Below are 13,180 nucleotides of genomic sequence, written 5' to 3' on the forward strand. Positions count from 1 at the left end.
TGTACTGTAAGTTCAGCTTTCTTTTCTTTATGGACAATTCACAATTTTCATTTGAGTTACCAAGATGTCCATCCGACAATCTGTATACTGAAGGTTTTATGAATTTTTGGCACAAATTATACATAGGTCTAGCTAGTCAAATAGGTACTGCATGTCGTGAGCTCCAGACAGAACCTCAGTTCCAATCTACATTGTTACGTATATTGAACACCGAACGATAAAAGTCAAACACACGTTAATTCACATCAAGATTTAATTAACACTGACATAACGTGACGTACGGAAACTGTTTCAGAACTTTCGCACCCAACCTTACACTTATCTCCTTCAAACACATCTGAAAATCATCTTTTATCTCACGAGTATCTAGCTTATCCAGGAGACACTGCTACATCGCCTTACCAAATTAACGAAAAATGGATAGATGTTGTTTGAAATTACAAGATGAAGAATGTAAGAAATCATAACAAATGCGCAATTTTCAAGTGGAGGAAGTCAGTCTCTATTAGGTATTGTATTTTAAAACAAAACTGATTTTTTAGTAAAAGAGGACATATGTCCGATTAAAGTGAACATTGTCCGCATAGACAAGAAACCTCTCTCCTGTCACTGTAATTGAAAACAATGAAAGAGGGAAAACATGGACGCATCGATTGCGGGAATAAAGTCTATTTATCGAGATCAAAGATTACTCCCCGCAAAATGACAATTGTACACTACACATTATATACATAACACTCGACTCAAACATGAAGCATTCAAACCCAAACTCGACTTATCACATACAAATTATACGTCTAAAGTTACAATATTTATTATGTTAAGGTTGTTTCATTTTAGCACTGCAGTTTAGTCACATTCAATAAACCAAACCTTTGCTTTCTCCGACTTCTGATGTGCACAGCTTGTATGAAATTCAAAGCTTTTTTTCTTACAGTAAGCGCCTAATTGGTTCCAAATGACACAAAACAGTCTAACATATGACATAGATACAGATGGTTTTACGGTTGGCCAAACACTGGAATGACATCAACTCCTTAATATACTTCCATAGCCATTTCCAGTATGTATTATGCGTTCATTATAAATACTATTTTCTATAGAAATTGCAAAGTATTTCTGTCTAGATTTTGATTCCATTTTAAACAGAATTTCAATGCCTCGCTTGAAAAATGTACATGTCCGTGTAAACCTAAACAATGCTTAGAAATATCTGGTGTTTTTTTATCTTTGTTATTACCACAAACATTTGAAATCTGCTATCACTACATCTGCTATAAATTTCTCCTCTCTGCTGACGGTTTAGTTAGTTTATCATTAAAGTATCTTGTCTTCCGTCGCCTATGTCGCTGATAACTATATTTCCTTTTCCTATATCGTCGTTTTCTTCGTCTAAGTTTTTTATGTTTTTGCTTTCTTTTGTCCTTTCGGCGGTTCTTCTTCCTCCGTCGTCGCAAGTCGTACTCACTATCCGGGTATTTCACGGTGTCGCCATACTGTTGCGTGGCAACCATGTAAGAGTTTGGTGAGCATGAGCCCTTATGTCGGACTTTCAACCTCGTTTTGATTGTACATCCGGTCACTCTCATATGACACCGAGAATAATAAGTATTTCCGTCACTTCCGCACACTTCCTTGTCTTTGCGTCTACGCCGTTTGCATATCAGAATGTTTGGACACGTGCATAGTGGTAGTCCTTGCATATTTTCCATGCATACTTTGAATCTGGGACATTTGACTTGCTCGCACGAACCACCTAGAAAATAAAGAAAATACAAATACTTTAACTAAAAGTTCAATTATGTGGTTTGTTGTTTAAACAACTAGAATCTACGCGCAAATCGTCATGAAAAATTATAAGGAATTCTTTCTCATAACTATGTCAGACAAATTCCTTCTTTTCATTTGCTCTGACTGACAAAATTTTGTTCTACTATTATATCAGATAGCTACAAAATGTAATCAGCGTTCCGTGCGACAGCAGCCAAAGTTTCAAAACTACGGTCTGATTCTCCTAGACGTACATTTTTGTACCTTTACAATACTATCGCTGTGCCAACATTATCTTATTAGCCATGAGGGACAGGCGAACGAGGCATAAGGAAGCATCGCAAGTTGTTTTATTAAGATTTTACGTCTAGTTTCTTCAGAAGCCGCTGACATAAACCTATCATCACTCGGGTGTTCGGTTTCTGTGGCCATCAATCGTCGTTAATCTACAAGGGTCTGGCGGTAGTCAGAACGGTACATCACTCTGTAATCACGTTAGCTAGCACGCACGGTTGGGGGCCGAACGGGAACAGACGAATCGAATTAGTAGTAGAAATTGTAAAGTGTATCCCCTCTTATCCATTCAATATCTTTCATTTAATAATTTCACGAACAGAACCCGTCTTTTAACCTTCACTAAACCGAATTAAGATGTTTTCATTTCAATAGCATTTCATTATATTGTTTAACGAACAGCATACGAACACGTATTTTGGTTTCTAGAACACGCCTGATTTGAAATCTGATGCACCTATTTCCGCTTTGTCAAGCATCTGATGTGGTCAATAAACCGTTTGAATAGCATGCTCCTTCGTTACATTGGGAAGTCGGCGATGCCACAAAGCATATACTGATGTATCAGTAAAATTTAATTATGGTTACATCCGCTTGTAACATGTATTTAAAACGCTGTTTAAAGTGGCCATCTCCGATTACCATTGATTGTAAGTATTTATTAAAAGAGAGGGGCTCGGTCCATTTGGGAAGTGCACGTAATCGTAATCAAAGAAACAGACGATACATCATAAGATGTGGCTGTTATATGGGTGTTCTTTCAGATACATATATTATAAAGTATCCGACAGCTATTTTCTGTATAGATGGCTCCTTTCTGTTGACTATGGTGGTGACGACACTCAATATAGACCTACTGTACCCGAACACATTGCTGATGAGTCCAGGAGGGACCAAATCTGGCGCTGCAGTGCAAGACTTTAAGTCCTTTTATTCTCTGGCTATAACTATGTGTAATTGACAGTTGTTAAAACACCGTATTTCATTTTTTCCTTTACGCTAACAATGAAATATTCTGATTCATATCGAACCAAGTATGAAAACCAGACTAATATACCTTCAAACAAAGGTTCCATAAAAGGTACATAGTTACCGCGAATTTATAGGTTTTTACTGAATACCAATGTTAAGAGTGTCTTAGTGGTAGTTCACTTTAACCTAAAACTGATTAGACAATGTCAACAATGATGAATGGAAAAATGCAATAGACATCAAAGTGTAAATTAAGTTTCAAAATTGGAATAGACACACCCCGATAAAAAACGTGTCCTTGGTCTTGTAAGTAACGTCTTTATGGCAAAACGTAATGTATGCACTTAACTCGTCATAACTAGTCGAATTCAAATATAAACGAAACTAAGCTCGTTTTCACAAAAATATATATTAATATATTGTAAGATGTTTTATCAGATTGAAATAGTATGATAAATTACGTGTCTCTAAAAGTACAAACAGATCAATTTAAATTTAAACATAAAATTCATATAATTAGAAATATATAAAGGGGTTAAGGCTAATCCGAGTCGTTTTGGCGACAAGATTTATTGTTCTGCATATAGAAATAATTGATTGTACAAACTTATCCCGATCAATGTCAAGGCTAGTGTATTCTGTGTAATAAACACTGATGTCAGTATTTAACACCCGACAGGTCACATTTATCTATGTAAGAGGATAATTCGACATTAGTACGGCAGTTATTTTACATTTAACCTGGGTGTGTAAGGTAAACTTTTACCGGGATCGGCCCGTCAAATATACATTATATGTATTAATATAGATCCAAGATCAAAAACACAGACAGAGTTCAACAGACATCAAATTATCAATTAATTTATTAAGGATATCATTACAATCAATTAACATTGTAATCAATACCAATACTCTATACGTACAATTAAAAACGCTTCAACATCCAGATATAATAGAATATAAAGGTATTTATTATGTATAATTGTGTGTAATATAAGAAGATATCGAACGGCAGTTTAAAGGGATAAGATCTCGAATATCTTGTATCCGTCGCTACTCAAGCCGAGTGGATCAGGTTACACACGGAGATGTATCGGTGACATCGTGCGAAACGCGACACTCCCCCGCCCCTCGGGTACATGTTATGTTCTCACCCGTGGAAACAGGTCCGTCAGGCCGGGATAATACAACACTGCTTTTGTTTTATCCACGTTTTTTATTGCCAAAATTTTGATGGACATGAGATTATAATTGAGAAGTTTGTCTGGTTGACGTTATCTTTTGTCGGTATGACGTATTAAGATTGATTTAATAGACAGTCCGTGTTACCAACTTTGTCAACTTCACTCCGAATTGATTATACGATTTGTCAGCTTTGTGTTTCAACATTATTGAGTGTGTTAAAAACAGATAAAGAAGTATATTGATCAAACTTAACCTATCTAAATCATGTTTCAAACCGTTTATCAAATGATAAAGATTGTTGACTTCGTAATGCTTTTTCTTTGTTTTATATCCAATATTTCTGTCGGATTAAATCAACAATTTTTTATATTAATGTTTTTCTAAGGAGTTCCGAACAGGTCAAATCTTGATACTCTGTCTTGTTTTCTTCGATAGGTCGGATATAATCCTTAATCGTGACCAACAGATCACGGTAAAACGATAAAAACGAGATACCACTCCTGATAAAGGGTAAGGGTTTAAGTGGGAGGGATGTTAACTTTGTGTTTATTTAAAGATGGGAGAGGGGATGGAGCGACGAAGGGTTCAAAAAGCTATCAGCTTGATGTGTAGACTTGGACGCAATTTATATGTGTTTTCAAAATTTCAGTCAAGAGAACTCCTGGACCAGTATTACATTAATATATAATAATGTAAGGAAATAAAAAAGAGGTAAATATGAAAAATAAACATGGTGAAATATGTTTGAAAAAGTTCATCAGCTACATAGGGAGTCGCTAGATACAACAACTGTTCTGAACCTTGTTGAAGTCTGACTGATTATACTTAACATACCTTTAACAGCTACATGTATAGGGACGTTTTCGGATTGCTATATATATTACAGAAGCATGTCGCCAAAACTGTAGAATTATACATGCTCTCCCCATTGCATGCAAATAAATTTGGAATCTTAATATTTCTGTTATTTTCAACTTCCATCTTCCTAACGTCTCCCTTTACACCGCCTCACTTTTGGCTTGAGTTGAGCGTCCGCTCCTATGAGGAAGGCTCTGGTTCTGTCCCCTTACTGAGACACATCGTAGTCTATAATAGTGATAGTTTCTGCTCCAGCCTAGTGCTCACCACAAAGGGAGTGCATCACACGACTGGTATGCCCGTTGTAAGTATATTGTGACTGGCCGATGCGTGCTGACAAACTTCAGTAGGATATCAGTATAAAAAGAACAAAGATCTTACTATACTACAAAGATACTTAACATGAATATACCGAAACATCCCATTCATTCTAACGCGACACACACATTACATTAGCAATTCATGCTACACGCTAAACAGGAGTAACGGCTACCATTGTCATAGACTAAGGTGTGTCTCGGCTTGGGGACCAACTCCAGATAAAAAGTGAAGCGGTGTCAAGGGATACGTTAGTAAGATTATAGGGATAGAAAAGATAAGATTCCAGATTGCAACGGGGATGGCAGTTATCCATTTAAACGTCTGACTTACAGAGCAGTGAATATCAAAGAACATATCAGATTCAATACGGAAAGTAAACCATTATCGAGAAAAAGCAGTTTAGGAAAACTAGAAAATATAATTCCTTAATTCAGTCGCCTTTAGTGATCATGCCAAGGGACAGCTACCATTCTAAGACACTACCTGCAGTACAGCTAATAAAGGAGACAATAACAATCAAGTCCAAATGAGCTCGGTAGGTTAGGGGGAAACAAACATTCAGAACAAAACATTCCAACAAAAGAAGAGAATGGAGAGGAGCAGACAAGAACGATGGGGGGAATTCCGGGGTTTGATCATTGTTAGAAACAGAGTTATCTGTACACCAATAAAGCTACGCCTGTTATCATGATGTGGTATAACTTATCGACGGATTAGAAGGTCAACTAACCGAAAGGACTTAATTTACCACAGCTAATTGGAAAATGCCTTTATCTCAATCGGTACCACCTGTCGCTGAAAGTAACGGCGTTCTATAGATAGTGCTTTATCGGTTAACTGTTAGTAATCTACTCTTGTTTGGGGTTTTGCAGACAATGAATCTTTCTATACATTCAAAAACAGTTTGTGGTATTTTGAATGAAATTTGGCAGTTAAGGAAAGCATAATGCATGGAGTTTTGGTACCTACTGAAACCTGTTATTTTTGCAGACTGGAGCAGGTTTTTCTTATTTCGACAAAAAACTAAAGGCAAGAATAGATTTTCGTGGTATTTTGTAAGAAGTTTTGTAGACTAGAATAGATTTTTGTGGTATTTTGTAAGGAGGTTTGTAGACAAGAATAGATTATTTGTGGTATTTTGTAAGGAGTTTTGTAGATAAGATTAGATTTTTGTGGTATTTTGACTGTAAGGAGTTTTGTAGACAAGAATATATTATTTGTGGTAATTTGCGCTGAGACATGCATTCTAGAATAAATAATTACATATTTAATTAAATACATGTAACTCGAACTGATTCACATAGAATTTCGTGTGGAGCATATTTTACTGGTATTTTCATCTTATGAGAATGGCGAGTCAAAAAAGCTTCCACGAAAATTCTAGACTACTGTATTGGAAACAGAGCTAGCCACTGAACTCCAACTATTATACATGTAGTTTCGTATTCCTATATTTATGATTGACAGCACCAGCTGATGGAACTGTTAATGGGCAAAACTGTACATGATATCAACATGTATAATGAATTGATATTAAAAAAACGGTTTTATCGCGGCAAGTATCAAAATAAAAATCAAGCAATCAATATTTTACTGTTCCAAGAACTAGTTAGATTTAAAATCAAATTATCATAGTTTCTACTTGAATGGTTAATCGAATTGTAAAGCTAACCATAATTAACACTTAATTTTCTAACTACACCAGGGGACAATGTGATGTCATACGTCATTAACTCAGAAAACGTGGTAACCACGTAATTGGTAAATATTTCTTGTACTTGCATACTCAGATTTGGTTCATATCCCGACACTTTCTCTTCAGATAAATGATGATGGAGAGACGGTTGTAGACACATGGTAGGGTGTATATTTATTATTAATAAAACTGATACAACACCTCCGTATACCGACATGGTTTATAAGATGTTCTGGTCTACTTCACGTGTGAGCGGTTCAAGAGGTCAGCCATGGGCCGAATGGTTTGACTCGTATTCTCACAAGATTTTTAGTATCACATATTGAATATTAAGAACGAATAAAAATAACGAATAGAATAAGTTGGTGACAATACCTATTTTCTCAAGCGATTTTTCTCTCTTTTCTTACATTTACACTCCCAAGTAATGAATTGTATTTAAGTTAATTCAATTCTTTAGCATTCCTTTACAATTGATATTTTTGAAGTGTCAGTCCAGAAATAATTATCAATAATATCTATATATTCTCTCAACCAATCACCGATTAGATATCAGAAGTCAGGCAAAATTGAAATGTAATATGTATTCATAATAGAAAATGAAAGTTAAACCCCATTTAGGTAATCACAATGTATTCGAGGCGTCTTAGATTCTTAGTGCGATACTTAAATATGCATGTATTGATATACATGTATCTAAATGCAAAATAGTATCTGTGTTTTTTCCCACCTCATTCACTGACACGTGTTCTGAAGAATTTCACAAAAAGTAATAGCAAAAACAATTCCGACACCGCGATTAAAATACCACGATTAAAATACCAGTCTGATGGGATCAGTGTAAGAATTATCGTGTCAGTCTTGCTAAATACTTGTGCGTTCCCCTAATGTACGCGTATCTTCCATTCCGCATCCATTAAGCAATGTTTTAATACATTAAATATCAATTACGTATATTTGAGACACGTGCTATTGGGCTCAGAAGTGAAAACTTCACAGGAAATCTCTATTTTTATTCTCTATTTTGTTTCAGACCTCTAACCTCAGGTACTTCAAAAGACATCCATGACGTAATTCTCTTTACCTGTTTACATCTGCATAATTCTTTTCTTTTAAAACACGCCAAACACAAAGGTAGCTGGCGTATCAGGCTTATTTCTGTCTCAGTTTGCCTTTTTACGTGTTGACTTGTCACGTATTTCAGTATTTTAATGTCTCCACTTTAAACAAGCATATTATATATTAATTTTTAACTCAAAGGATTTCAAATGGAAATTAAAATCAAAGTCATCTTGAATTTGGTTTTAGATTTCTGGGTGTTTTTTTGGTGTGTGTCTTTCTTCTTATCTCAAAAATGTCAAAATGAAAACAAAATTCAAACAATGCCCTTCAATTTGATCTTAAACTTCTGTTTTGCATATTTTTCAAAACCACACCGATTACATATAAATATGTGAATTGGTGATTAAAATGCTAGATGTTTTAACATTATCACTCCTCTTCTTTGTTTGCTTGTTCGTGGCAATAAAATGCTGGTTTTTATGGCACCTTGACTGTCCAAATGACCATGATTGGGCGTGAGCTCACATTTTGCCATTAAAAGATATTGAAAATTACGCCATTGAAATGATAAATCTCTTTTTTTCTCTCTCAAAAAATCAAGATGATAAATATGAATAAACAGGTAACGTAGCGGTCTCATCTGTCATCAACTGTAAGTAAACTGATAGTATCATAGTTTGAATTTCTAAGAATCACGGTGGTTCGGCTCATAGTTATACTATTGCAGCATAATAAGGTGAACTGTTGTTGCGGTAAATTATATGAACACGAGCGTTGTCCATATGTACGTGTTCATTAACGTAATTCATTGTGGGAGATTGATGATTGCTTGTTGGTGTATGTATATATGGTTAATTAAGACATTACTCAAGAAGTACTAGAAAAGCCGAGGAGGTTTTACTGGTCTAACGTAACGGGATAGGCAATGCGGAGGGGAGCAATGTGGAAAGGTATATCAGGTATCTCAAGAGTATATTGATTTTATTGACGAGATCAATGATTTCACTGACAATGTGATGAATAGAAGAAAGGCTGATGATTTTATTGGAGGATTTAGAAAAAGAAGGGTCAATGATTTCATTGGTGATGGAATGGGTGATTGTAACCGCGAAGGGATACATGAAGTTGAGAATGATTGTTTTAGATGACTTGTAAAGAGGAATTGGGTCATTACTCATTTCTGATGAGGAGGGGAAGTATAAACCATCAATTAAAATGAAAAGCTGGGGACTACATGACGAACAGACGAGGGACTTCGACTGGTGATGATAGGATGGTGCCAGGGATAGGAACGTGCTGGGTCGAGGACAGACTAAAACCAGACCAAGTCAGCTGATGTCAGACACGTGTGCTGTCAAGACATTTATGCACCGAGTTGAATTTCTCATCTAATAATATATTCTACGAAAAGAATGTCATACTTTCAAGTAGCTTATAACATTTCTCACCATAGGGGAAACGGTATCATTTTCACTTTTTTTTTTATCTGGCATTCAATTGAAATGTGAATAGTTTATTGCATATTTACCGGCATAACTTGAAGTTAACCATGCCTTCACAGGTAGTATAATAGTATGATAATAAATGCCTGTCAGATAGCACTCGAGCGTTTTGTGTCAGTCTAGCGTACTCCCACGGTACAGACATTAAAGATTTACAACTCCAGTATAGTTTAAAGATCTCTTAAGGCTGAACATACTTCAGTGACAATGCAAAATATCGTTTATTCTTTACTTAATATATGTTCTCAGTTATATGTTAAATCGTTTACGACTTCGTTGCTTTGAATATAAACGCAAGTTTCTTTGATTTCCCGTGAATGTGTGTTACGTCATCATTGGGCTGTGAAAAGACATTTCGTGTGTTTAAGCCTTGAGCCTTATAGTCCGGACCGTATACTTTACTGTTCTGTCAAAGTTACGTCACTAAACAAACACAAGACGGATTACACTAATGCAATGTTTATTGACAAACCTTAGTCAAAATGTTCATGTTCCTTCCCCAAGAAGAGAAACGAATGACATTCAGAGTTTAATGGACTAATTCAATTAATTTGCTGACAAGTTAATTGGTTAATTAAGGGCTGACTGATATCCTTCATTATTTTGTTTGCTTGATGTTAAATTGACACGAACGTGTTTATCGGCTGTCAGACGTAAATATGTTTACTGATTTAAAGGCGTGAAGATATTTAACATCAAATATGACGTCTAAGTTTTTTTTTCTTTCTTCAATTTTAAGTTTTAAGCCCGTCTACAATCTAACGTCTTTGAACTTGACTGATAAAGAATATGTATAAAGACGACACGTGAGTTATCTATTGATCATACTTAGTAATTACTAATTAGTGTCTGACTAAGGGGTCTTCCCATTGTCTGATTTGTCCATGTAGTCTTTAAATGTCAAACCTAATTTGTAGCCTCAAAAGAGTGATGAAATTCATGAGCGGCTTAATTTAAAATATTTTATTATGCTCGATTAATGTTTTAAATTAATGATATGATAATGAACTTGATTTGGACACGAGTTCTTCCATCATTTCGCAGTGAACTGTCCATCATTTCGTCTGTCTGGGATAGTACGGATTGACAAATTGTGCAATGTAAGCTTAAAGGTTACTGTACCGTTCTTATAATAGCCACTACAAAACTTGTCAAGAAATGTTTTCGGAATATGGAAACTTTTGAGGAATGAAAACAAAAATGAAAATAGAAATGATTCATAATTTTCTGAAAAATATGATATTCAACTCTTTTTTGTTAATTACATATATTGTTTTGTTATATTTTCTATTGATCTTGAATTTAAATTATTTTAATAAAATAATTGTATCTTTAATCTTGTAAACCTTAGAAGAAGGCATAATTGAACTACTATTCGCATTTTAAAATCATTAACCAATACAATAAAATACCTTTTTTGACCACTGGATATTTGGTATGGATCCATGTGTCCGAGGAGCATTCCAGACAGCATCCACACGAATCTCTGACCACATTCCCCCTACAATACTGGACAACTGGACATTTCGTAGGGTCACATTCTGACGGACAGGATTTTGACTGTGGCAATGCAAAACACTGACCCTCATTCCAAATTAGGAAAATAATCCAAAATGCAGATACTGTGATGCAATAACTCCCATCCATGGCAAAAATAAGTCAAGTTTGTAAACCCAAGATTTCGCCAGGTTGTTGGGAGAAAAAAATATTAATGTTTATGTATATGAAATTCGACTGGCTTCAATAAGTTCATCTCCTCACAGCGATACCTGCTCCCTATATTCCTTCCATTGTGTCGTCTGCTCAGCGAGATTATGACTTACTATATACATGTCTATCCTATTCAATGTGTAGTAGGCTAGACCAACAATCCGCTGAATGGGTTTACTACTCAACCATTGGCTCAGCCCAGCAAACAGACAAGTCCATTGAATAAGGTTAAACAAGTACTCTCTCAATGTTATATACTCATTTTGACGGACATTTAAGCATAAGTTAATGTCGCTAAACACTTAAACAATTTTTAAAATGATCGTTTTCACGAGTTTGCAATTAAAATTTGTTAAATGATTAAAAATCCGTATCGAGCACCCAGACATGCCCCTACAATAAAAATGGACTATCCAAAGTTGTGCGCATATTTGTAGTCTGTGGTTTCGTCTACGGGGGCATTAAGGGTGAACTTTTCGCGAAGTATGATCAATATTGACAAATGAAAATCAAATTAATCGGAATATTGATCTTGTATATATATGTATATACTGTACCACTCGGTGGCTTTTGTTCCCCACGAAGAATTAACACTTTCAAACATATCTATGTTCACAGACTATAGAATAGGCACTAGGGAAATCCAAAGATAGACAAAACATGTTCCAAACATGAAAAACCAGAAACGGATTATAACAGTGAGTTTTCCTTGGATAATGTTAAGCTGAACAAATAAAGCTTTACTGGATGAATGAAACTGGTTTTTGCAAGTGTTGTTAAAATAAAATATTTGTCGACGATTTTCTTATGAATTTGAGAGTGAAAATGAAGAAATCGGGGCCACACACTAATCGGCCATTGACTTGCATTTTGTTAACCAAACTTCCCGAGAAATGTAACACAGACTCTTCTACTTCACTGAACACAGAGAAAATGTTTAAAGTATGAAGTTTAGTAAAGCCAACTAGATAATAAGTTATGTTACGAAGGGTTCGCCGATTAGACACCACTTCATGTTAGAAAAATTTGAAAGCTTATTTCCTATGCATATAATCAAAGTACTGGTTGTACTGTACTTTTCCAACATTAAAATAACCTAATAAGTTTATACGCTATGATGGAGTTTAGCTTGACAGCTACGGCCCTTGAAGAACGACAAGTCAGTATCACTACCCCTGCTCGATTCGTTCTGAAAAGCGGCTACTGGCGTACGCCGGTCATGTGACCGGGCGACGACCGGGCGATCTGACAACACAAGCATAACCGGCGTATTCCACCATGGCGGACATTTTTTCGGAGCTTTAGTAATATTTTAAGTTTTACATCAAACACAATCAAAGACTGAATTTAAGTTTATCAATGCGTATTTGGAAGCAAAAGCGATATTGCCAATAAGAAATTTAGCATTCAAATATTCGTATTTTTCATTACCGGGCCAATAGCTTTAAGAAATTCATAAATCATTAGAGTTTAATATTCAATTCAATTCATTTTATTCACTCCAGACACACGATCTATGTGTAACAGGAGGTCAATCAAACAAATACATATAGAGATGATATTAATAGGACACCATGACTGGCTAATGTTATTGTTTTGTTGCTTCGCCTTTGGAAAATGAATACCCCCCCCCCCCTTCTTAGTTTTTCTTCATCATGCGTGCTACTCTATATAATATACACGTGTATGCTGTTTTATTCCAAAAGAACAAATATAAGAAATTGCATCAAACCACATTAATCTCTTGTGTTGAAGGGTGGCGCCTGGCCTTATGCTTATAAGGCCAGTTTGGCGTTATTTTCGCTCACCT

General features: G+C 35.4%; 1 protein-coding gene across 1 annotated transcript; it reads right to left on the reverse strand.

Annotated features, from left to right (window-relative positions):
• Positions 1 to 235: 235 nt before the first annotated feature.
• LOC138318670 (follistatin-related protein 3-like) lies at positions 236 to 11,518 on the reverse strand. Its single transcript, XM_069261266.1, has 2 exons — positions 11,073 to 11,518; positions 236 to 1,756 (listed from the first exon to the last, which is right to left on the reverse strand). Exons 1-2 carry the CDS (start codon positions 11,305 to 11,307, stop codon positions 1,275 to 1,277), a joined length of 717 nt encoding a protein of 238 aa, XP_069117367.1. The 5' UTR covers positions 11,308 to 11,518; the 3' UTR covers positions 236 to 1,274.
• Positions 11,519 to 13,180: the final 1,662 nt, after the last annotated feature.

This window comes from Argopecten irradians, chromosome 3 (assembly GCF_041381155.1).
Source record: "Argopecten irradians isolate NY chromosome 3, Ai_NY, whole genome shotgun sequence".
Classification (NCBI taxonomy): Eukaryota; Metazoa; Mollusca; class Bivalvia; order Pectinida; family Pectinidae; genus Argopecten; species Argopecten irradians.

Coding starts and splice junctions, on each gene's coding strand:
- LOC138318670 (XM_069261266.1), bottom strand. CDS start 11,307: ATGGATGGGAGTTATTGCATCACAGTATCTGCATTTTGGATTATTTTC. Junction 1,757..11,072: donor ATATCCAGTGGTCAAAAAAG/GTATTTTATTGT, acceptor TTTATTTTCTAG/GTGGTTCGTGCGAGCAAGTC.